This window comes from Scyliorhinus torazame, chromosome 6 (genome assembly GCF_047496885.1).
Source record: "Scyliorhinus torazame isolate Kashiwa2021f chromosome 6, sScyTor2.1, whole genome shotgun sequence".
In the NCBI taxonomy this organism is placed as follows: Eukaryota; Metazoa; Chordata; class Chondrichthyes; order Carcharhiniformes; family Scyliorhinidae; genus Scyliorhinus; species Scyliorhinus torazame.
In genome coordinates this window covers 263,530,886-263,557,064 of record NC_092712.1, presented here as the reverse complement: position 1 = coordinate 263,557,064, position 26,179 = coordinate 263,530,886, and the positions used below count along the sequence as shown (strand labels likewise).

The following is a 26,179-nucleotide window of genomic DNA, read 5'->3' as shown; positions in this document are numbered from 1 at the left end:
ACTCGGCCTGGAAGCTTCGTCGCTCCTTGAGTAGTCCCTCCTCAGGGACCTCTGCATACCTCCTATCTACCCTTAAAATCTCCCCCACCAACCTCTCCCTCTCTCTCCTCTTTCCCCTCCTTGTGGGCCCTAGTGGAGATTAGCTCTCCCCTAATCACCGCGTTCAGCACCTCCCAGATCACCCCTACCTGCACCTCCCCATTATCGTTAACCTCTAGGTATCTTTCACTGCACCCCCGGATCCGTCCGCTCACCTCCTCATCCGCCAGCAAACCCACCTCCAGGTGCCACAGTGGGCGCTGGTCCCTCTCCTCCCCTAGCTCGAGCTCCACCCAGTGCGGGGCATGGTCTGAGATGGCTATGGCCGAATACTCCATGCCCTCCACCCTCGGGATCAGCACCCTGTTCAAAATGAAGAAGTCAATCCGGGAGTAGGCTTTATGGGCGTGGGGAAAAAAAGAGAATTCCCTGGCCCCCGACCTAACAAGCCTCCACGGGTCCACTCCTCCCATCTGGTCCATAAATCCCCTCAACACCTTGGCCGCCGTCGGCCTCTTACCCATCCTGGACCTAGAGCGGTCCAATGCTGGATCCAATACCGTATTAAAGTCCCCCCCCCCCCATTATCAAGCTCCCTGCCTCCAGGTCCGGAATCCGGCCCAACATGCGCCGCATAAATCCGGCATCGTCCCAATTCGGGGCATACACATTCACCAAGACCACCCGCACCCCCTGCAGCTTACCACACGCCATCACGTACCTACCTCCATTGTCTGCCACGATGCTCAGCACCTCAAACAACACCCGCTTCCCCAACAAAATCACCACCCCTCGATTCTTTGCGTCCAACCCCGAATGGAAAACCTGCCCTACCCACCCCTTTCTCAGCCTAACCTGGTCTGCCATCCTCAAATGCGTCTCCTGGAGCATGACCACATCTGCCTTCAGTCCCGTCAGGTGCACGAACACATGTGCCCTCTTGACCGACCCTTTCAGACCTCTCACATTCCAAGTTGTCAGCCAGATCAGGGGGCTTCCCGCCTCCTCCCCCCCCCCCCCCCCCCCCCCCCCGCCGATTAGCCATCTCCCTTTCTAGGCCAGCCACGTGCCCGCGCCTCCCGCACTCTTCGTTCCCCCCAGCTGCAGACACCTGCCCCGACTCTCTCTTCAGGGTCCAGCTCCCCTTTGGCCAATGCAGCAGCAATCCAATTTCCCCCCAGCTAGGTCCCCCCTAGCTGCGTTCCTCCCCCCATAGCACTCCCGTAAGTCAGCTGACTCCTGCTGACCACGGCCGCTCCCGCCACTCCATCGACCCCCCAGGGTGAGAATCTGCCCCCCCCTCCTGTCCACCAATGGGCGCTCCTCTCCAGCACTACCCCTCCCCCCTGACCCTGACCCCTTCCTGCCCTAGCGCGGGAAAAAGCCCGCGCTTTCCACCAAACCGGCCCCGCTCCCTCTGCCGCAGCTCCCTTTCGCGGCCTGATCCCAGCTCCCCACCTCGGGCCTTCCCTCTCCACTCCCCCCCCCCCCCACCAATGGGGCCCCTCTTACAACCACCGACGCCCACACTCTCACCAAACCCCACTACGAACCATTTCACCCTACCCCACCCAGCACCCCAAAGAAAGAAGTACCAAACAGAACAGAACATCCCCCTAAAACACAACAATCACATCAATCCCCTCTCGACATCCCCTCGCAACCGACTCTCAATCCGAGTCCAACTTTCCGGCCTGGATAAAAGTCCACGCCTCCTCCGGAGTCTCAAAGTAGTGGTGGCGGTCCTTGAAAGTGACCCACAGTCGCGCCACTGCAACATTCCAAATTTCACCCCCTTCCGATGCAGAGCCGCCTTAGCCCGATTGCACCCGGCCCTCTTCTTGGCCACCTCTGCGCTCCAGTCCAGGTATATTCGGACTTCTGCATTCTCCCACCTGCTGCTCCACTCCTTCTTTGCCCACCTTAGGACACACTCCCTGTCCACGAAGCGGTGGAACCGCACCAGCACCGCCGGTGGTGGCTCGTTGGGCTTGGGCCTCCTGACCAGGGCTCGGTGGGCCCCCTCCAGCTCCAGGGGCCCCGGGAAGGCCCCTGCGCCCATCAGCGTGTTCAGCATTGTGACCACATATGCTCCAACATCCGACCCCTCCACTCCCTCCGGGAGACCCAGAATCCGCAGGTTCTTCCTCCTCGACCGGTTCTCCATGTCCTCGAACTTCTCCTGCCATTTCTTACGCATCGCCTCGTGTGCCTCTACCTTCACTGCCAGGCCCAAGATCTCGTCCTCGTTCGCCGAGGCCTTTTGCCGCACCTCCCGGATCGCCGCCCCTTGGGCCTTCCAGGTCTCGAGCAACTTGTCTATTCGAAGCCTTCATCGGCTCCAAGAGCTCTGCCTTCAATTCCGTGAAGCAGCGCTGGAGAAACTCCTGCTGTTCCTGCGACCACTGCGCCCACGCTGCCTGGTCTCCAACCGCCGCCATCTTGGTTTTCCTCCCTCGCACTTTTCGCTGTTCCATAACTACTTTTTTCACCGCTCCACTCCTGGTCCAATCCATACAGTGCCGGGGAAATGTTACTGTCACCTTCCCACCCTGGGAACCGTCGAACAAATGCCGCTGGGGGCCCTAAAAAGAGCCCAAAAGTCCGTTTCTGGCAGGAGCTGCCGAACGTGCGACTTAGCTCCGCATAGCCGCAACCGGAAGTCGGGGCCCGGGGTTTATAGCACCGACGTGGACGCGAGCCATCGACTGAGACCCATGACATGGACCTGCGACCCCAGGGACTAGCTGCTATCCAGACGGGTTTCGGGTTTCAGGCTTCCCATCGACCGTGGAGGTGCAGTCGCAGAGCCAGGGACTACATAAGGGGTTTTGGCAATCATGTGGGGTCTGAATCTTGTCACGGTAGTACTTTCCACCGTCCACCTGGATGATCCCTGCATGCGAGCTGGCCATTCCTTCACATGGCCATCAAATCTCTGGGGTGGTGGAGGTGGGGGAGTGGGGGGGGGACAGGGGAGAGGGGGGAGCGGGCGGGCGAGGACACCGGAGCGGCCAACGCTCACTGAACTGCGGTCCATGAGCCAAGCCCACCCCCAACGTCCGACCATTCGCCCCCACCCGCGCCTCCTCTACGGCCAGTCCACACGAACCCACCCCTCACACCCTTCTGACAGAGCACCGAAGCAGGTTAGAACATAGAACATATAGTGCAGAAGGAGGCCATTTGGCCCATCGAGTCTGCACTGACCCACTTAAGCCCTCACTCCCACCTTTTCCCCCTAACCCAGTAACCCCTCCTAACCTTTTTGGACACTAAGGGCAATTTAGCATGGCCAATCCACCTAACCTGCACATCTTTGGACTGTGGGAGGAAACCGGAGCACCCGGAGGAAACCCATGCAGACACGGGGAGAAAGACTCCGCACAGACAGTGACCCAGCGGGGAATCGAACCTGGGACCCTGGCGCTGTGAAGCCACAGTGCTAACCACTTGTGCTACCGTGCTGCTGTAACATTGTGTCCTAGCCATCCCCCCACACCCCCGCCCCCACTCACTAGTGGGAGCCCGGGGGCAGGGGAGCTGTGGGGAGTGAAAAGTGGCCTGTGAAAGTGGGTCTGGGGAGAGGAGAATGGCAGCCTGCCTCAAAATAATGGCGCAGAATCACCATTTTGCACCACCTGCATGTTAAGTCTCTCCTGCTCAGGGGCAGATGCCCCCTCCTCGGCCTGAGCAGCTAGAGTGGATGGAGTCATCGGCTGAGGAGATTCAGAGTGGCTCGAGTGTTTTTGGACTGTTCTAAGTGGAGGCCCCCCGAGACGCCTGGCTGATATTCATCCTTCCTGTGGATTCCTCAGGGCACCTCTCTGGCTCCTTGAGGAGAAGGGGTACCTGGAGGGATGTAAAGGTGCCTCATCTCCCTCTCACCGAGGCATTGATGGTGTCAACAAGGGTGTGTGTGGCCATGAAGTGCAGGGCCGAGTGCAAATCTGGCAAGACCTGCTGGGCCGAAGCCTCCATGGCAAGCCACCAATCTTCCCACAGCGACCTCAAGGTGCTCGCATGTTGGAGCCACGACAACAGACCAAACCAAGATGGACTACTCCATCCTTTGATCTAGTTTGTTGATTGACTACCGTATCTCTGCCTGATGTTCCACTACCTGTTAAAAGCAAATTTCTCTCCACAGATGCTCCAGACCTGCTGAGATTTTCCAGCATTTTCTCTTTCATTCCACTACCTGTTGTTGCATCTCCAACATGGTGTTGGTGGCTCCTCACAGAGGCTCATCATCTGACTCAGCTCAATGGCTGGCTGGTCTCCAACAGCCCTCCGAGTGCCGGAAAGTAGAGTTGTCCCTGCCTTTGACTTCAGCAGGGACATGTCAGTGAGGTGTTCTCCAGTTGGTGACTCCAAGCCTAATCCAGAGCTATGCTCCAAATAGGTGTGTGTCCCTGTGCTGGTAGAGGATGTGGGTGAGCACAGTGATTGTTTTTCCTCAGCTTCCTCATCCGACTGGATGCTAGAGCTTATGTTGATCATCCTTGTGTGTCTTGATCTATTGGTTCAGATTACAAGGTTGCATGTCGCTCACTGTGAATATCAGGATCTGATGAACTCCTCGAGGTATCGTACTAGGTTGCTGGGGCAAACTGATCTCCCCTACCCCACAAGAGCGATCCCTGTCCTCCCTAGTAGCTGGCATCATCCTCCTCGAACTACATCATGGGAACAATGTCGATTGCCTCTCTCCTGTCGTGGATCTTTCCTGCCTGTTTTCGGCCAGCTGGTTAATGATTATCCCTTGAAAGTGGAGAACAATGGATTGGAAGATAAGGCCAAGGCGAACACTATCATGGTTCTGGGAAGGGGGAGAGACGAAATTGTGATAAAGGGGTGGACACAGTTGAGAGCACTGTCAACCGATGTGGAGGGTAATCTTCAATTGAGGAACAAAAGACAACGAAGCACTGATATGGAAAATGGTGTCATTTAAACAGACATGATGGAGGTAGAAAAATTGGAAGTATCGAATAGGTTTCTGACAGAAAGCTGGATGGGAGAAAGTGTAACGAAGCTTACTGTTGGAATTAGTGGGCTTACAATTGACAGTGATTGACAACGTATTGCTAAAAATGAGACAGAGAAATCAAGGAAGTGAAGGGAATCACGGAATTGTTATGATGCAGAAGGAGGCTGGGATGAACCTTTCCCTTAAAGGGGCATCAAGTTCAGTTCAGTTTACATATCACCCCTCTGCTCACTGACTTATATTGGGACCCAGCCCGGCAACACCCCAAAATTTAAAATTCTCAGCCTTGTCTTCAAATCTTTCTTAGCCTCGTCCCTTCCCCCACCCCACCATCTTACAACCTTCTTCAGCATTACAGCCCTCCAATATCTTTGCACTACTCTAATACTGGCCTCTTGCACATCCCTGATTTGCTTAGTTCCACCATTGGCAGCTGTGCCAAAAGCTCCTGAGGCACTGGACTCTGGAAATCCCTCTCGCCCTCTCACCCCCTTCAAAATGCACCTTAAAATCTGTACCGTTGATGAAGTTTCTGGGCATCTGTGCTAACATCCCCTTCAATATAAAACTGAATTTTGTTTGGAAATCTCTGTGAAGCATTTTGGAATGTAAAGGTCGCTGTTCTAACTGGTAAAATCGGAGCAAGTCCTGCAGCTGTGACATCACCCTTTGTGATGCGGTGCAATGGAATTCACCAATATTGTGTTGTGATGGTTTAAGAAAACTCTATTCTTAAAAAAAAAAGAATTTGATTGCATCACAATCTAGGACATCACACTTTCTTTTGTTACTCTATAGTATCCATCATTTTCTTCATGAATGGAATTCCAACAGTTTTAACATTAGCAAAGTCTTAAAAACAGGTATGTTTTTGTTTTGGTACAATTTGTAAATAAGGGAATACAGCTGAATGGTGTCGCTTCCATATTCTGCGGTGACTGTACATGCTCATCTGGCTTTTGCCATTCCACTAGCCCACACCCTGCTTCTTCCCGTTTCCCTCTTTGAAACTCTCTCCCATTAGACACATCTCTTCTCATCCCTTCACTCCTTCCTCTGGCCACTTTGCTCACCCACCCCTCTCTCTCCCTCCCACCTGCCGCCTCCCTTCTCCATTGGAAGATTCTCCCTCCCTCCATTACTCCTCTCCACCCCGCTTGCCTCTCTCCATCCCCTCATTGTATCTTGCTGCAGGGGTCACCCCTCTCCTGGCTGAGGGTTTGGAAGATGGAAGCGGAGGGTGGAGTAAAATAAAAAAGAGTAGGAAATTAGTTAGGGTGGTAAATTAGAGTAGCAAGTGGTAATAGAAAGAGGTTCAAAGCAGCCAGTAGGTTTTTAATGTACACAGGAACAGGAGTAGGCCATTCAGCCCCTTGAGCCTGTCCCGCCCACCGGGGTTCAGTTAGATCATGGCTGATCTGTGGCCTACTTACAGGTCAGGAACACAACTCACCCTTATTACATGCTTTTTTTAAATAGAAAAGTTTTTTGTTTAGCACCAGTTTTTAGGAATAAATTAAATCTGCTAAACAAGGGATAGTTATAGTCTGCTTTTGATGGGCAGAGTTCAATAATCCATTGTTTTGATCTTTGAACAGTTGTGTAAAATGTTCAGGTCGCTTATTGAGTTTTATGAGAAGTCCGTCAAGCCCTTTTTCTTCAGGAATGTGGAAGAAGATGAGATCTCAATGTACGAAGGTAATCCTCAGATCAAACAGATCATGATCTTGGGCGCTTCGTTACGGAAGACTCATCTGCCATTGAGTAACAGACTTCAAGCTGCACTATACATAGGCATCATGTGTTTTACAGGTCAGTCAGTTCTGTGCTTTTGTTATTCTTGTTGTACTGACTAAATATATTTCTAGTTCTTGTTGATGTTTCGTTATTCTGAAGTTAATGCACTTTGCCAAGCTTTCTTTTCTGAAGATAATTATTTTCCAGAATCCACATATTGCCTAGTCATTAAATAGAGAATGAAATGGCAAAGGCGTAAATGTAGAAAAGGCAAAGAACAATCAAGTTGTGTTGTTCATCATGGAACTTACAACACTCAAGGAGATCATTTGGCACATCTTGCCTGTTTCGGGCCTAGCTCTTCAAATGCAGCTAATGATCTTACACAGTTACGTATCCAGAATCTGGGCGAATCGAAGAATAATCTTACAGATATCAAAGAATAAAACATTTACAGTAGATGTTTGTTTAAATGTGTGAATTGTAGACAGAAGCTGATTAGCTGGTGTTGTTTCCCTTAGAGCAGAGAAAGTAGAGGGGGAATCTTATCGAGGTGTACAACATTATGATGGACATCGGTAGGTTTGAGTGGAAGAAGAATTTCCCCTTAGTAGAATGATCAAACCAGGGGGCATATACTTAAGGTGAGGGACAGGAGATTTAGAGCGGATTTGAGGAAAAACGTTTTCACCCGGAGGGTGGTGAGAATTTGGAACTCATAGAATCATCATAGAATTTACAGTGCACATGGAGGCCATTTGGCCCATCGAGTCTGCACCGGCCCTTAGGAAAGCCCACTTAAGCCCATGCTTCCACCCTATCCCCATAACCCAGCAACCTCACTTAACCTTTTTTGGACACTCAGGGTAATTTATCATCGCCAATCCACCTAACCTGCAGATCTTTGAACTGTGGGAAGAAACCAGAGTGCCCGGAGGAAACCCAGGCACACACCGGGAGAGTGTGCCGACTCCCACAGACAGTGACCCAAAGGGGAATCGAACCTGGGACCCTGGAGCTGTGAAGCAATTGTGCTAACCACTGTGCTACCGTGATGTCCACTGACTTACTGACTGGAAGGGTGAGGCAGGAACCCTAGCAACATTTAAGAACCAGTTAGATGACCATTTGAAAGGCCATAGCATAAAAGACTACAGACCAAATGATGGGAACTGGGATTAGAATAGATAGGTGCTTGATGGCCGGCACAGACCCGATGGGTTGAAGGGCCTCTTTCTGTGCTGTGAAACCCGATGACTATGACTTTCCTAGCCTTTTCCCTCACAGATCAGCGGTCAGTGCTTTCCATTCACTGTCTGTTTAGTGAACAACCACAGGTATCATTATGACACCAAAAGTCAGAGTCTCAAAACAATCACTCAAAACATAATAATATTCACTGCAGTGACGAGCCGAAGTCATTAGACTGACAACAGTCATCTTTACTATTTCAGCAAGACTGGTGAGGGTGAATCATTTCATCCTGTCAACAGAAACATTTCTATCCATAAAATGCAAGGAATCTTGGGCGAAATCCTCCTACCCGCCCCGCCACATTTCTGCCCCGACCGGCCGGCAGGAGTCTCCGTAACACCGGCCGGGCAATGGGGTTTCCCATTGTAGGGCAGCCCCACGCCGTCGGGAAACCCCCGGGCGCCGGCAAAACGGAGACTCCCGCCGGCGGAGAATGACGCCCATAGTTCTAATCAGGTTATATGGCTCCCTTCAGAATAGAGTGGAGCTTCATTTAATAATGTTGAAGAGGCAGACCTCTCAGTTGGTCATCACTTCTACTTCCTAAGCAAGAAGCTGAGGTGATCAGCATGTCACCCAACCTTTTAGAAGCAATAAAATCCAGGAAAAAATTAACAGTCACTTGGAAAAACGCAAAATTCATTAAGGAAAGCTGGCATAGATTTCCGAAAGGCAAATGGGGGTCATTCTCCGACCCCCCGCCGGGTCAGAGAATGGCCGTTGGCCACCGTGAATCCCGCCCCCGCCCCCGCCGAAGTCTCCGGTACCGGAGATTGGGCGGGGGCGGGAATCGGGCCGCGCCGGTTGGCGGGACCCCCCGCTCAATTCTCGGCCCGGATGGGCCGAAGTCCCGCCCAGAAATTGCCTGTCCCGCCGGCGTAAATCAAAGCTGGTATTTATCGGCGGGACCAGGCGGCGTGGGCGGGCTCCAGTGTCCTGGGGGGGGGGGGGGGGGGGGGGGGCGCGGGGCGATCTGACCCCTGGGGTGCCCCCACGGTGGCCTGGCCCGTGATCGGGGCCCACCGATCCGCGGGCGGGTCTGTGCCGTGGGGGCACTCTTTCCCTTCCGCCTCTGCCACGGCCTCCACCATGGCGGAGGCGGAAGAGACTCTCCCCACTGCGCATGCGCGGGAAACTGTCGGCGGCCGCTGACGCTCCCGCGCATGCGCCGCATTTCCGCGCCAGCTGGCGGGGCACCAAACGCCATTTCTGCCAGCTGGCGGGGCAACAAACGCCATTTCCGCCAGCTGGCGGGGCGGAAATCCCTCCGGCGCCGGCCTAGCCCCTCAATGCTGGGGCTCGGCCCCCAAAGATGCGGAGCATTCCGCACCTTTGGGCCGGCGCGATGTCCGTCTGATTGGTGCCATTTTGGGCGCCAGTCGGCGGACATCGCGCCTTTGGGGGAGAATTTCGCCCGTTGTGTTCAACCAACTCGATTTAGATGAGGAAACAGATTGTTGATGAGGGTAATGTGGTTGATAAATGTGGTGTGTATCAACTTCTAAAAGGCATTTGATAAACGTGTCACATGATAGAATTGTCAGCAAAATTGAAGCCTTTGGAATAAAAAGGACTTGGACAACAAGAATGCAAAGTTGGCTGAATAACCCAAAACGGAGGAGGGTGTTTTTTGGACGCAGTGGGGTGGGATTCCTGTCAGGGTAGGATACTGCCCACTGCTTTTCTTTATGTATATGAATATGGAGAGCACAATTTCAAAATTTTAAAATGACAAAAAGCTTGGAAGTATTATGAACGATGAGGAGGATAGTGATAATTGCAATAGGCAGACAGATGGCAGATGAGTGTGAAGTAGTGCATTTTGGTGGAAATAATATTTTGAGGCTATATGAAGGAAGAAGTACAATTATAAAAGGTGTGTAATAAATACGGACAAACTGTTCCCCATGGTGATACGATCGAAAAGAGGACACAGATTTCGGGTAATTTGCAAAAGAAGCAATGGAGGTGTGAGGAGTAACCTTTTAATGCAGTGAGTGGTTAGGGTCTGGAATGTGCTGTGGGGTGGCACATAGCACAGTGGTTAGCACTGTTGCTTTACAGCACCAGAGTCCCAGGTTCAATTCCCGGCTTGGGTCACTGTGTGTGCGGAGTCTGCACGTTCTCCCTGTGTCTGCATGGGTTTCCTCCCACAAGTCCCGAAAGACGTGCTGTTAGGTGAATTGGACATTCTGAATTCTCCCTCAGTGTACCCGAACAAGTGCTGGAGTGTCGCCACTAGAGGCTTTTCACAGTAACTTCATTGCAGTGTTAATGTAAGCTTACTTGTGACAATAATAACGCTTTTTATTACAAAGATCATTATGCGGGGCAGCATAGTGACACAGTAGTTAGCTCAGCTGCCTCATGGCGCCGAGGTCCCAGGTTCAATCCCGGCTCTGGGTCACTGTCCCAGTGGAGTTTGCACATTCTCCCCGTGTTTGCGTGGGTTTCGCCCCCACAACCCAAGATGTGCAGGGTAGATGGATTGGCCACGCTAAATTGTGCGAGTGTGTGATGTTGGCAGATATACAATTGAGGGCGGCACAGTGGCTAGAATTACTGCCTCACAGCGGTCGGGACGGGGATTCAATTTCAACCTCGGGTTACTGTCTGTGTGAAGTATGCACGTTCTCCCCTTGTCTGTGTGGGTTTCCTCCGGGTGCTCCAGCTTCCCCCCACAATCCAAAGATGTGCAGGTTAGGCAGTTTGGCCATGCTAAATTGCCACAGTGTTCCAAAGGTTGAGTGGAGTTACAGGGATAGGGCGGGGGAGTTGGCCTGCGGAGGATGCTTTGTCAGAGGGCCGGTGAAGACTCGATGGGCCGAATAGCCTCCTTCTACACTGCAGGGAATTTATGATATAATTGGATAGGCATCAAAGAGAATTTGCAGAGTTAAGCATAAAGGGGTGAGGATGTTGCAGAGAAGTGAAATGGATATGATGGGCCAAATGGCCTCCTCCAGCACGGTAACCATTCTGTTTCTAAAAGATAAAAGACCACCCCAGTGCACCAGGCACCCATCATTTATTTCCCACTGTGTCACTTTCAGAGAGAGGGATCATTCAGATTGGACCAATTCCTCTTTTCAACAGGTGGACCTGAAGCAGCAACGTTTGCACAGGACTACATTGAAGACCTCATCCGCTTCCTGAATCGAACATTGTTTGTGGAGAAGGACAAGATCATAGTCCTGCAAAGCTTGGCTGGAATTTGCCACAATAATACCACCAACCAAAACCTTGCAATAGATTTGCAAATTCTGATCACGCTGGTTGCTATACTGAACACCAGAAACACCAACCAAATGAAAATAAAGGTGAAATACTGGACATGCTACTTGTTGAATATACTGTGTTGCAACAACATCCCTGTAGCTCGACGCCTTAATAAAGCTAAGCATCTTCATACCAGCCTGATACATTTATCAGAGAGCAATTGGTACGGATGGCCAAAGAATTATGCTCAAGTTCTGATTTACCTATTAGGGTTTGAAAAGCAAAACAGAGCTTTGTAACCGTTTACGAAGTGTCATTGAGATCACTAGAAAAATTTATGATAAATAAAACAATTTGTTAACTATGAGCATTTGCTGTTGTTTCTTGGAATCGTTTCAGCATCCCATCCCAATATGCTGATTGCTTGGATGGTACTGAGCTTTTTAAGCGTTGTTGCCACTCATCATGGCAAGTGGAGAATATTCCATCACACTCCGGATTTGTGTCTCGTAGATGATGGACTGGCTTAGGGGAGTCAGCAAGTGACTTATTCACCAAAGAATTCTGTGCCTCTGACTTGCTGTTGTAGCTATTGCATTTATAGGGCTGGTCCAGTTCTAGATCTGGTCAATGATAATCCCCAGAATGTTGATAATTAGGGATAGAAATAATCACATCTTGGACACTGCCGTAACAGAAGGACCCAGAGGAGGCTTTTTTGATCCCACTGGTACAGCATTGCATCGGAGCACGAGTGCAGGCAAAGGAACATAAATGATAAGTACTAATGGTGAGTAATTAACTTTTGTCTGTAAATTGGTTGACTATAAATTTGGTTTTGAACATTGATTTGGTGCCATTTATTTGCATGGTCGCCAAGCAGACACTGTGATGGTCAGTGATAGAGGGAAGTTAAGGTACGGGACTGTCAATGAATGGGTAATTGGGGATTGCAATTACTGTTGTTGCAATCTGAAGAGTTTTTCATGGACGACCCAAACAGAAAGGGGCTGTCTAAGTTCTTCCCATTCTGTTCCTACTCCTCAGACACTCGTCAAATAGATTTTGCAAGGGCTGTCCTCTATTAATGTTCAGCATTCAGTAGACCATAATAACCCATTGCACCCATTCTGCGGACCACTGCAAGCTTCTCTATAGTGGTTCAGGCACAGAATTATTTCAGCATGTCAATGGCCATTTTGTGTGAAAGCGTGGCGGGTCGTGTCATGAGCCATGTTGTCAGTGGATGGTCCTTGTTGCCCAGTAACCATCCTTTGGTTCACCTTGCTGGTTCAAACGCAGCTGGCACAATGAATTGCCACAGAATGGGGGCACCATGGCTGATGTCAGAATAGTGAAGATTAAACTGTGTGACTCACTAACTGTGGTCACACACCTGTTTGACATTGAGGAAGTTGTGAGGGCCACAAAGAATCCAGCACATGTTTGTAGAGTCAAACAGAAAGTAACTTTATTTACAACAATATGTACACAGCAACAGTAGTTCACTACTGGTATCACACTAGCCAGCTCTATTTATATAGCTGCAACTAGTAGTGATTGCCCCCCCCCCCTTCATTGGGGGATCTCATATTCACCAAGAGTCATGGGGCGATTAATTGTCCCCAGTCAATTGGATCTGGGCAGGTTATAACATCCCTCACCCCTCAAAATCCGAGGAATACGCCGAAGACCCCGGCGAAGGGGGGCACTAGACTCGTTTTACAGGAGGCTGGCCATCATTTGCACAAGGCGCCGTATCCGGCGGTGTATAATGAGAAGGCGAACGCGCTTTCGAGATAAATGCCTGCAGGTCTGTGCGCCATGGAACTGAGGACTCCCCCTCAGAGACGTCCTGCATGTCCATCTCGGAGTCAGAGTCGAGAACCTCCGTCATCTCGGCCTCCCTATATCCATGGGGTTCTGTAGCGATCCAAGCAGGCCCTGAGCGGGGTGCCAGAGGGAGACCTCAAGAAGGAACATCCACTGTATCCGAATCCGGTAGTTGCTGCGTTTGGAGAAGCGATTTCTGGGGGCGGGGAAATCCGCGGAAGAGGCAGCATTCTGGACCGAATGTCGCCAAATGCTTGAGCTGAATACAGCTTGCACCTGGTAAGAGATTGGCCCCAGTTGTCGAAGGTTAACGCCAGAGACCCACAATGCACCACCGGCAAAATTGCGATCAAACACCGGGGACTGGATTCTCCATTTTGAGAAAAGTGTTGACGCCAACGGAGAATCCGTAGACTTTCAAGACCGAGAAACCGGGGCTACACCTGCACTGATTGCTACTATTAAGGGCCTAGCACCGGAGCCATGTGAAACACAATTGATTCCAAAGAGAAACGGTGCAGATTTTGTCAGGTCGTGATTGACACCCGGGAGGATGACATGCTGCAGCCGCATACACACACCTCACATCCCACGCACACCACCCCAGCCAACAAGATAGCCCTGGTACTGCTGGAGCAAGCCCATCCCACTGAAGGGTGACCTGGCGGGGGGAGGAGTCAGCGGAGTGCACAGCTGCATGACTGCTTTGCCAGCTGCGGCAATGGAGTTCCGTGTCTGTCCACCCCACCCCACAGCCCACCCACTGGCTACTACCCATGGCCCTGGCAGATGCTGCTGGCCAACGGCACAACTGTCAGCAAACTATGGCGATGCTCTCCCCCTCACCAGCCCGTCTCCTGTTTCATGATTTTTAAAAGCACAAGTGAACCTCGCCATTGGGAATTTGCCCCAGTGGAGGCGGAGAATTGCAGAGACCCCGGAGAATATCGGGTCAGGCCAGCTAATGATATGCCAAGGGTATTTATTGTACGTGCCTTCTAGAAGGCATTGATGCTGCGGTCGAGAGGATGGAGAATTGCGATTTGACTTGAAACCAGCGCCTACCCCGATTTCGGCATCAGAACAGATTCTCCGCCCAAACGCGTTTCCCCATTCTGGTGTCTGCCGCGGAGAATCCTGCCCTCAGTCTTTCACCTCTGAAGCTATGCCTCTGGCTGCCCAGGCTGGAGGAGAAGAAACTCTATTCAAACCAAAAAACCTAGCCCACCCCTAACCCTGGCGATTATCATCTGCATCCCCTCTCCTGGGCCCTGGAGGGATGTCAATCATTTCAGTCTATAACATCACTGCAGAAGTTACCCAGACACAACATTTTCAGCTATTTCAACAATGACCTTCCCGCTATCATAAGGACGGAAATGGGGATGTTCGTGGATGATTGCACAATGTTCAGTGCCATTCACAACTCCTCAGATACTGAAGCAGTCTGTGTCCTAATGCAACAAGACCTGGACAATATCCAAGCTTGGGTTAAGCGGCAAGTAACCTTTGACCCACACAAGTACCAAAGACCATCTCCAACAAGAAATAATCTAACTTTCGCCCCTTACCATTCAATGGCATTAACATTGCTGAACCCCCTCTCGACCAACACCCTGGTCGTTACTCTTGACCAGAAACTGAAATGGGCCAGCCACAGGCATGGTAGCATAGTGGTTAACACTGCGGTCTCACAGTGCCAGGGACCTGGGTTCGATTCCAAGCTAAATTGCCCCTTAGTGGCCAATGGCTAGGTAGTAAGGTGGGGTAAGTGGTGCTAAGTAGGGTGGTCTTTCGGAGGGTCAGTGTAGACCCGATAGGCTGGATGGCCTCCTTCTGCACTGTAGGGGTTGTATGATATAAGTACTGTGCTACAAGTGCAGGTCAGAGGCTGGGATTATGGCAGAGAGTAATTCACCTTACTCCCAAAAACCTGTCCACCATTAACAAGGCACGAGTCAGGAGTCTGATGGAACATTCTCCCCTTGCCTGGATGAGTGGAGCTCCAACAACACTCAAGAGGCTTAAGAGCACCCTGGTCAAACAGCCTGCTTGATTGGTACCACAGCTAGTACCTTCAACATCCACTTCCGCTACCACCAATACACACTGGCATCCGTGTGTACCATCTACAAGACGCACTGCAGCAACTCGCCAATTCCTTTGGCTTTATCTTCAAAGTCCGTGACCACTACCATCTAAAAGGACAAGAGCAGGAGACGCATGTGAACACCACTAGCTGGAGGTTCCCCATCAAGTCACTCAACCTCCTGACTTGAGCTATCTCACCGTTCCTTCACTGTCGATGGGTCATAATTCTGGATCTCTCTTCCAAACAGCATGATGGGTGTATCAAAGCAGCAATCCTAGCCCATAAAATTCATACTTCTGTAGATTAAAAAAGTCATTTAAAAAGTCCAGTTATATTATACAACATTTGGTAATAAAACACAACTCCTTCATACAAAGTTTTCTTGTTCTGCTGGGTTTTGTTCTGAAATCTTCTGACGTTTCTGAGAAAAGCAAAACAAATAGCTTATAGCAAATGATGATGTGCATTAATTTTGTAAGTTGTATTTTATTCTTAATGATTATCTTTGGCCCACAAAATCACCAAATTTGCAAGGTTCGGCAAGGCATCGATTGCATGATTCTCGGCCGATCCTTAGCCCTGGATTACTCTTTCCATGATAGTGTAATTAGCAATACAGGTTTCCTCCCCTCCCATTCAAATCACCGAGTCTCACATTATTTCTTCCAACATATTGGCTTAGGAAATAGATTGTGCTCCACCATTTTATAGACATTAAACAGGTAGCCTTTTCAGGCTCATGCCCTGAATGGCTGCAAAATGGGGTTAAGCTTTTTACAGTGGGAAATTCCAGGTCTAATGTGGGTTTCTGGTTTCTTTTGAAAATTGATGTTCCAGGCACAATGCCAACAATTTCTTCAGGCACTTTGTGGATAAACAGCCCTTAAAGAGGGCGGCGCAGTGCTTTGGACTGCTGACTCACAGCGCCAGGGACCCGGGTCAATTCCAGCCCAGGGTGACTGCTGTTGGAGTGGAATTTGCACGTTCTCCCCGTGTCTGCGTGGATTTACTCTGGGTGCTCCTGTTTCCTCTCCCAGTCCAAAGATATGCAGGTTAGATGGATTGACCATGATAAACTTGCCCCTTAGTGTCCAAAGATGTGCAGATTAGGTGGGGTTACAGGGAGTGGGCCTAGGTAGGCCAAATGGCCTCCTGCTGCACTGTAGGAATTCTATGAAGCGACTGTCAATAAAACAAATATGCCGTGAGTGTGTGGAGAGTACTGGCTCACACTCAGGTTTGGGCCCACTCCAAATTCTAGGACTTAGTGCTTAACATTATTAGATTTCATCTCCAGTTTATTTCATTCCTTTGTTAATGATCCTCGGAGATGTACGATAACCTACTGCTTAAAGAAGCATGCCAGTAATCTAGTGATCATGGGATTAAAGGCGACCAATGCGATACTGCATTTATTCGATCTGCATTGGTGTAATTGGCCACAGACAATGCGTGCTGCAAAACAATTTGCTATCGTTCACCAACCTGCTGGTGAATTTCAAACAGAGTGAATCGAGGAGAATTCTCTGTTAGCAACGTCACAATGAATTGAATGAAATAAAATCACCCTCCTGGTGACAAGTCTCTGGAAAACATCCCAGGAATTCCAGGCACTCCACAATTTTGCCCGAAGTAAATGGCTGGAAACACATTGGGGCCTGTGGACGCCTCAGTTCCAGATATGAAACCCCTGCATTTGAAGATCCTTACTAAGAGGGAGATTTTATCAAATCTGTTTTTATACCAATCTGTAGTTATTATTCGTATAGTATTGGTCGTGAGCACAGAACTAAGTATGTCGCAAAACAGATCATTGAGAACATTTTAGATAGTCTTCCAAAAATAAAGAAAATGTCAAGGCTCAAGATTCCTACTCACCATTTTAAGCAGAACACCTAGAACTATTAGAACTACAATCCCAATGCATATGGCAATAATAATACCTAAAGAAAAATAATTAAAGATGGAAATAAGACTAATTATTTGTTTTAGTGCTAGGATCTCTTGAACTTCTTCCTCTTATATACACATTCATACACAAGCAAAGAAACATGATGGCACCAAAGAACTTGAACTCACCTCAGGACCTTTCACATCCTCCGACATCCAAAAATCTTTCACAACCACTTTTTGAAGTGTCGTCACTTATCACACACAAACAAATGGGCTGGATCTCCGTTGTTGGGATTCTCCGTTTGCCGGCAATGCACCCACGCCCGGAGATTTCCCAGCGGTGTGCGGCTGGCGGGACGGAGAATTCTGCAGCCGGCCGGGGTGCACCGCACCAGAAAACTGGAGAATCCCGCCCAATAGCTTTCAAGTAGAAATCTATCACACCTACTGAAAATGAATCTCATGGTTTCATGCAAGAATAGGTGCCTCGTCGGGGGCAGCATGTGGTGCAGTGGTTAGCACTGGGACTGCGGTGCTGAGGACCTGGGTTCGAATCCCGACCCTGGGTCACTGTCCTAGTGGAGTTTGCACATTCTCCCCGTGTCTGCGTGGTTTTCACCCCCACAACCCAAAAATGTGCAAGTTAGGTGGATTGGCCATGCTAAATTGCCACTCAGAAAAAAAAAATAATTGGGTACTCCAAATTTAAAAATAACACTGCCTCATCAATAGCAGCCATATCCCAAGAACAAAAAGGCAACCAAATCATACGAGGCAGATTTTACTGAAAGTTTCATTTCAATGTCACAGTAAACTGGGTTGTTCTTGAGGTAGCCTTTAAAAATTAGGTAGTTACTCCATTATTGCTAACACCAAACTGTCTTACGTTGATGTAGATATGGCTTGTCAATTAGCAATAACACAAAGACATTCACTTGACATTTATAAACTATAAGGTTTAATGTTTTGTGATTTACCTATATGTGTCGGTTTCTTCACTTTCCGTGTTTGTGATTCTGTATGGTAATGGACACCAAAAAAATTGCATGACTAACCCTGAATGGAAATCACATGATAGAAGTAGAAAGAAATGCAGTAATCTGCTCAGAAATAATTGCAAATTAATTGCAAATAGCTTACCTGGAGAAACTGTTGTCAGGTTTGGAATGGAAGGTAACCACTTTTGTATATCTGTTAGAAAAGGAAAGATGATTATTTGGGGGATTAATAACACCTTTGGATCTATTAAAGAATTCAGGAAAAAGGTCATAATTTCTGTGTAGGTATATTGTCAACATTGTACTTGATCCTGTGGTTCGTAATTACCACAGAGTGGCAATCTCTGGTGGATTGACACTGAATGACTTATCCTCACTGTTATTCCAAAGTCTCTTGACTAACAGTCCTCACACAGGCTGGGTGAGACAGGAGCAGTGAAGCACACCCCTTGCTACATCGGCGAGGAGTAACTGCGGCGCAGGGAACAAAGGAATGCTCCCTTTTTACAGGTCAGACCGGAGGAGGGGTCAGGGTGGAACCAAAGGTCAGGTCGAACCTGAAGGGAAGTGGAGTCAGGACAGACAGGAGGAGGAGGTCGGATCAAAGTGGGGGGTCGTACTGGGGGGAGGGGTGTCCGTGTGAGGCAGAGTAGTACTATGGAGTTAGAAATGCTTTTTTTCGGGGCAGCATGCGGTGCAGTGGTTCGCATTGGGACTGCAGCGCTGAGGACCCGGGTTCGAATCCCCGCCCTGGGTCATTGTCCATGTGGAGTTTGCACATTCTCCCCGTGTCTGCGTGGGTTTCACCCCACAGCCCAAAGATGTACAGGCTAGGTGGATTGGCCATGCTAAATTAATCATAATAATAAGAATAATACCAGAACCATCCGAAGTTAGCGACTTAAATCGCTTTGTTGGATGGTTCCCAGTAATAACTTCACCTGGACAATTGTAAGTTTAAATCCTTGTGGAAACTTCTGAGTGGATTACCAGCATATCATTAGAGTACACCCTAAATGCGACACTAGGGAACCAGGAAGTTATGAGCCATATATCTCAATTTCTTTGTAAATTGTCTTAAATAACAGCTCTTCCTCCTTCTTCTCTGTTCTAAGATTCCGGTCTAATTAGAATGAAGAGATAGCACTTGCTTCAAGGTAATAAAATCTAAATGTTGTTCCTTTCACATTACGTGCCAGCTTCAGCTCAGTGACAGAACCCGCCTCAACCAGAAGGCTATGGGTTTGAGTCTTACCCCAGATACTTGAGCACATAATTTAGATTGATTTGTGTGCAGTTCAAAGAGTGCGCTACAATATTGGAGGGACTGCCTTATAATAAGAAGTTAAACTGAGGTCCCGAGTTCCTTCTCAGGTTGGTGTCAAAGATCCCACGGCCACTTGCAGAAAACAGCATTGGAGCTTTCCCAGTGTCTGACCAATAATTATATTTTGACCAACATCACCAACATTGGTGGTATGTTTGCTGGATACATAGGACAGAGTTCTCCGTTTGGGAGGCGAAGGAGTGAATTCTCTGCCTCCCCAGCTGAATGTTTTGTGGTGGCAGCTGGATTCTCCGTTCCAGTGGCTGGCCAATGGGATTTCCCATTGTAGCCACCACACATTGCTGGGAAAACCACGGGCGGGGAGCACTGCCGGCGAAACGGAGAATCCCGCCAGCGGTGACTTCACCCCTAAGTGTTGATGCCGGGACTGAATTGTGTGTGGTTCACATTCCCATTGGGGGGTACTTTTTGTGGAGTAATTCACGACATGCAAAGGGACACGGGGCGGGATTCTCCGGTCTCCGAAATCTCGTTCTGTTGCGATGCTCCGCCCCTTCCAAAACAGCGTACTCTAGGAGTACGCCGCATGCTGTCGGGCGGCCTCAGGATGTTACCGGAGGCCCTCACCACAATGCTTCGCAGCCGATGGACCGAGTTCCCGATGGCGTCGATCGCGTGTGGTATTTATTTTCTGGAACTCGGTGTGGCGGCTGGGGACTAAGTGAGCCGATCCTTGGGCAGGGCGGCTTTGGCGGGGGTTGGGGGCACTGGGGGGGGGGGGGGCGGGGGGGTGGCGAGCCTGGCCAAAGGGGGTCACTATTTGGCAGGCCGGGCCCCCGCACGGCAGGCGCGGTGTTGCACGGCCCGGCCGCTGCAGACCGCCGCTGTGCACGTACGTGGCCATGGACCCGCAATTCTCCGGCCGTATCCGCAGCTACAGCCGAGGGTTCTACGCTGCGTACCTGCTAGCCTCCCACCAGACGGAGGATCAGTGGCTCTTTTGCGCCATATTTTCGGCCGTAAAACGCCACCGTTCCCTTATCGGAGTGGGGACATCGCCTCAAATGCGGAAAAGCCAGCCCAAGAACTCTGCTGGTATGAAATCCAAGCAATTCCTGGCCCAATGGATGTTCTTTTATTAAAAAATATTTTAATTCAAGGCATTTTCAATATACAAAACAGAATCAGAAGAACAACCAAACAATTCAATAAACAGCCACCACTCCCACCTCAAATCCACCTCCCCATTTTAACCCCCTTACCCTCCCCTGCCCCTTGCTGACCTCTCAAATCCCTTAAAGAAATCAATAAACGGCTTCCACCTCCTGCTGAACCCACCCACTGATCCCCCCCAAACCTAACCTTCTCCAGCCTCAGGAATGCCGCCAGGTCGCTCACCCAGATTCCCGCTTTCGGCGGCTCAGAGTCCCGCCCACCGCAAAATCCATCTCCAGGCTATCAGGGAGGCAAAGATCAAAACATCGGCCTCTCACCCACTGGACTCCCCGGATCATCCGACACCCCAAATATCGCCACCTCTGGACTCGGGATCGCCTCCATACTGAGCATCCCGGACATCACTTCCGAGAACTCCTGCCAGAACCCATTCAATCTTGGACACACCTAGAACATGTGGACATGATTCATGCCCCCACCCACGCCTTTCATCTACCCCCTCAAAAGAACCTACTCATCCTTGCCACTGTTATATAAGCCCCAAGTACCACCCTGAACTGGATGAGGCTTAGCCTCGCACATGACGAGCACACGTTCACCCTCTGCAAGGCCTCCGCCCACATCTCAGCCCCCATCTCCCCTCCCAGCTCCTCCGCCCACTTACAGTTAATATCCCCACGAGGGCACCCTCAATCCCCAGATCCTGCTGCCACTGCCCCCATGCCCATAGGGTTGACACCACCACTGGGCTCATGGGAGTACCTGGCTGGCGAGAATGGCAAAGGCGCCAACAACAAAGCCCTTAAACACATTCCCCTACACGATGCCGCCTCCATCCATCCCCACACCAACCCCTCCCCTATGGCCCATTTCCTAACCATATTCGCCGCTCAGTAGTAATTCATCACATTCGGCAACGCCAGCCTCTCCCCCACCCCTGCTCCAGGAAAGCCCCCCTAACCTGCGGGGCCTTCCCCACCCACACAAATGCAGAGATCAGCCCATTCTAGCTGACATTCTAATTGCTTTTGCCGAGTTAGCGCCAAAGGCCCTGGCAGCTGGAACTGTTGTTAAGCGCTCCACTTACGATATATTCAATGCAGCCACGAAGATCGCTCAGAGAAAACCTACCCCCTAAAGTCGGGAGACCGAGGTGGACCCACAACCCCATGCCTGTGAGGGACACCCTCTTTTCCAGTGTGGGTTGCAGACTCAAGCCTGCCCTCCTGAACACTGTCTGGGAGGTGATGGCAGAGGCAGTCAGCACTGCCAGTTCCACCAGGAGGAGAAGCTGGTGATCCGGAGGGGTGGGGTTGTCACTGGTGAGTCATCCGCCCTGAGAGAACCAGGGAGGGTTCCAAAGGCGACGGTGCAGGTGTCCTCTGGTTGCAATGAGCTCTGCTGATCCCCTGCTTCCTCTGCAATGGGGCAGCGCTTCTGTGGAGTGCCAACACCTGGTGGGTACCTGATTGAGCTTGCACTTGCTGATACAGCTGGGGTATGAGGGTGTCCAGAGGGTCACCCCGGGTGTGCTCCCAGTTGACCCAAGGCCTTCTGAGCATTTAAAGGACACAGGCAGCACTCAGCAGTGTGGGCAGCCAGAGGCTTGTAAGTAGCACCAAACGACAGACTGCAGCAATGCTGGTCTGAGCCAGGCCACCCCGATCCAGAGGGGCATGCTCCAAGTCCATGGACCTGACACTAAGTCACGACCCATTCCAGCCTCCGGCCCGGCAGCCATCCCCCAGCAAGCCCATAGTTTTCAATGGTTTTTCAGAGTTGTTTAGCCTCCTGCTCCCCATCCGCAGCCATAGTGCCCAGTCCCTGTTTGTAAATACTTGTAATAATTTACGCCCTCGAGACTTCCACCCGAGGGGAGCGGAGCACCATGGAAGGGCGGAGCATTCTGTGTCCAACCTGCGAATCACATTTAAATGTTGGTTTTGCATTCCGCCGCTGGTGGCATGGGGTGCACACCTTGGTATTGCCACCAGTGAGGGAGCGGAGCACGGCGCCCGAATTGGCCTGACGCCCGATTGCGGCTTCCAGAGAAATGGGCAGAGAATTTTGCCCATTTTACAGGGATTACATATTCAACGTATGTTATTGAAACTGAGAGATATGAAAGTGCCAGATAGACAATTTTAAATACATCAAGTTCGTCCTCTCTAAAAACTATTCCTGAAGTGAAGGGCATGCACTTTAATGCATGTGCGCAGCAAGATCTCCAAACAGCTGAGTTGAATGGCCAAATAAATCCTGCAATAGTTCTGGAATTTATTAACATCAAATTCAGAAAGTAAGGTGCTATCAACTGAGCCATCCTAAAGCTATGGATGTGGCAAAAGCAAGAATCGGGCCTTCCAAAAACCCAATTCAACGAGCTGGGATGGTCAACTAAGTCCCAAACAACCATAATTGACATTCAGCTTGGGACTAAATATGTGGTGGCAAGGCAGCACAGCGCTTAACACTGCTGCCTCACAGCACCAGAGACCCGGGTTCAATTCCAGCCTTGGGTGACAACGTGTATGGAGTTTGCACGTTTTCCCAAGTGGGTTTATGCCTGTTGCTGCGGTTTCCTCCCACAGTCCAAAGATCTGCAAGTTAGGTCAATTGTCCATGCTAAATTGCCCCTTAGTGTCCAAAGTTCTGCAGGTTAGGTGGGGTTACGGGATAGGGAAGGGGAGCAGGCCTAGGTAGGGTGCTCTTTCAAATGGTCGGTGCAGACTCAATGTTCCTTCTGCACTCTAGGAATTCTATAACCTATGGAGGTTGAGGGGCGACCTGATGGAAGTCAACAAAATTATGAGGGGCATGGACAGAGTGGATACGCAGAGGCTTTTCCCCAGGGTGGAAGAGTCAATTACTAGGGGAGATCGGTTTAAGATGCGAGGGGCAAAGTTTAGAGGAGTTGTGTGAGGGAAGTTGTTAAACAGAGGGTGCCTGGAACTCGCTGCATGGAGGAGGTGTTGGAAGCAGGTTCGATAATGATGTTTAAGGGGCGCCTTTACAAATACATGAATAGGATGGGAACAGAGGGATACGGACCCCGGACGTGTAGAAAATTTTAGGTTAGACGGGCAGCATGGTCGGCGCAGGCTTGGAGGGCCGAAGGGCCTGTTCCTGTGCTGTATTTTTCTTTGTTCCTTAAAAAGTATATTGGTGGATCGGCTGATAATGTCAAATGAACATATTTCTGATATGTAGATGATACGTTTTTCTCCCATAGTCCAAAGATGTGCAGGTTAGGTGGATTGGCTATGCTAAATTGGCCCTAGGTGGGGTTACGGGGATGGTGTGCGGCTTGGGCCGAGATGGGGTGCTGTTTCAGAGGATCGGTGTCAACTCGACAGGCCGCTTGGCCTCCTTGATTTGGACAACATTTCAAATACAACCCTGTATAATTGTCACCACATCCCAGTTAAATGCAGTTTTGGTTCAGCGTATCTTCACAAGTTGTTCCTTCCTCTTCTGGCGAATAATGGAAAGGTTTCTCGAGCTGATTATCAGCCAATTGAACCAAGTCATGAACGCTCCTTCTGTGGCCAAAACGTTCTGGTATGGGACTTCAACCCAGAGCTTCTGGCTCAGAGGTGATATTACTACTACGGGCACTGTACAACAAGATCGCTGTTAAATACACAGTTAAGGAAGATAAATTAAATATAGTAACAGTTGTAAACAATGTTATACCCTTCTTTGGGTAGCTGCTTTGCAATGGTATCTTCCAATGCCTAACCCTGCACTCTCTCTCCCTCTACTCCGCCACAAATCCCTGTCATAGAGCTGCCTAAAAACACAAATGGGCCTGGTCATGGAATATGGTCCAGGATACATCCTCATGGCAGCTGGAGACACAGTCAGAAACTCCTGCTGGAGTTTAGTTTATTTGCTCTTTCTTTCATCATGTCTGACTTATACGTGTACGAAAACAAAATGAAATGCTGATAGGAAGAAATTAATTATGGTGGGAGGAGGCTTGTGTAGAACATTAAAAAAGCTCACTTCTGTGCTGCGATTAATGGACCAAAACTTCCGAGGGGTGGTTATAGTTACCCAGGGGGTAGGATTTGTTTTAATTCTTCTAACTTTTATGGTAAACCTGTCCGAACCATCCAAAATCTCTGATTTAAATCGGAGTATCGGTTGGGTCCCAAGCGCACGGAATCAGATGTTTGAACATCCTGGGTAATTGCCCTTCAGTGTGGACTTCTGTGGCAGGAATAGAGGCTCCCATAAATTTCTGTGGGCTACCTCCATGGTACAACTCTCCCTAGAGATCCATTATTTAGTACTTTCGGATTTAAAATGGCAAGCAATATGAATCCAAACTGATACTTACCCTTGTCTTTGAAGTTATGGGTGAATTCATACACCTAAATTTAAAATAAGGGTATGATTAGAATAGAGGAAATTACTGAAAATTAAACTTAATTTTTTTTTTCTCTTCATTACTCTTACCTTCTTATGTTTTGTGCATGTATATTTTATCAGAGTATCATTGATTAAAGTGCAATTGAGCCATATCTCCTGATGTGTCAGATTTATACAAGGGTAAATACAAGTTAATGGATTGTCTTGTGTCAAAATAGCAATAGGTGTATTCTGTGAAAAGAAAAAGGTTTTATTTGTATTTTGTTTCCTTAAATTTCATCCAGTTATGATATACTTCTTAGAAACAGAATTCAAATTTACTACGAAAATGGCAATAATAATGCATATTAGAGAGCCAAAAACAAAGAATCATTGAATGCAGTGGTGTCCACCATTCAACAGCACCTGCTACCAGAGAGAGAGAGAAAAGGAATGAGAGAGGATAAACGAGAGAGGCAGGCAGAGAGGAGAGACAGAAAGAGGAGGCTGCAAGATAGCAGGGTCAAGGGCCAGGGGTCAAGATCACAGGGACTGGACAGGACGGAGGGGGGGCAGCGAGGTTGCAAGACAGAAGTGAATGTGGAAGAGAGACAACAAAAGGAGAATAGAAAAAGAAGGAAGAAAGGGAGAATATAGTGCAATAGTGAAAAATTTAGAGCAAAGCTGCGAGGGTAAAGAAACAAGACAGGGACTTCCAGTTGCGGCTATGCCTGGGTAAGTCGCACGTTTGGCAGCTCCTGCCGTGAACGGACTTTTGGGCCCTTTGAAGGAGCCCCAGCGGAATATAGACGATGATTCCCGGTGTGGAAAGGCAGCAGCGAGGTTCCCCCAGCACTATCGAGTGGACCAGGAGCGGAGCGGTCAAAAAAGCGGCACTGGAAAAGAGAGGAGAGCAGGTGCGGAAAAGCAAGATGGTGGCAGGTGGAGACCAGGCAGCGTGGGCTCAGTGGTCTTTGGAGCAGCAGGAGTTTCTGAAAAGCTGCTTTGCGGAGTTGAAGGCGGAGATGTTGGCCCCTATGAAGGCGTCGATCGAGAGGCTGGTGGAGACCCAGAGGGCGCAGGGGACGGCGATTAAAGAGGTGCAGTAGAAAGCCTCTGATAACGAGGATGAGATTCTGGGCCTGGCGGTGAAAGTGGAAGCGCACGAGGCGCTGCACAAAAAATGGCAGAAGTTTGAGGACCTGGAAAACAGGTCGAGGAGGAAGAATCTGCGGATTCTGGGTCTCCCTGAAGGCGTGGAGGGGTCGGATGTTGGGACGTATGTGGTTACGATGCTGGGC

General features: G+C 49.7%; 2 protein-coding genes across 2 annotated transcripts in view; one reads left to right on the top strand and one right to left on the bottom strand.

Annotated features, from left to right (window-relative positions):
• The first annotated feature begins 6,631 nt into the window (after positions 1-6,631).
• Positions 6,632-11,609, top strand: LOC140425808 (armadillo-like helical domain-containing protein 2). The gene is made up of 2 exons (XM_072510215.1): positions 6,632-6,844; positions 11,120-11,609. The coding sequence occupies exons 1-2, from the start codon at positions 6,640-6,642 to the stop codon at positions 11,539-11,541; spliced, it is 627 nt and encodes a 208-aa protein (XP_072366316.1). The 5' UTR covers positions 6,632-6,639; the 3' UTR covers positions 11,542-11,609.
• Positions 11,610-12,687: 1,078 nt separating this feature from the next.
• LOC140425867 (uncharacterized) overlaps positions 12,688-26,179 on the bottom strand; it is a 31,485-nt gene continuing 17,993 nt past the window's right edge. The window contains exons 6-11 of the mRNA XM_072510249.1: positions 24,987-25,130; positions 24,868-24,901; positions 18,201-18,251; positions 18,038-18,076; positions 17,046-17,110; positions 12,688-15,588 (exon numbers count right to left, since the gene is read on the bottom strand). Coding sequence (XP_072366350.1) covers positions 15,535-15,588; positions 17,046-17,110; positions 18,038-18,076; positions 18,201-18,251; positions 24,868-24,901; positions 24,987-25,130 — 387 coding nt within the window. The 3' untranslated portion in view covers positions 12,688-15,534. The remainder of the gene's footprint in view (positions 15,589-17,045; positions 17,111-18,037; positions 18,077-18,200; positions 18,252-24,867; positions 24,902-24,986; positions 25,131-26,179) is intronic.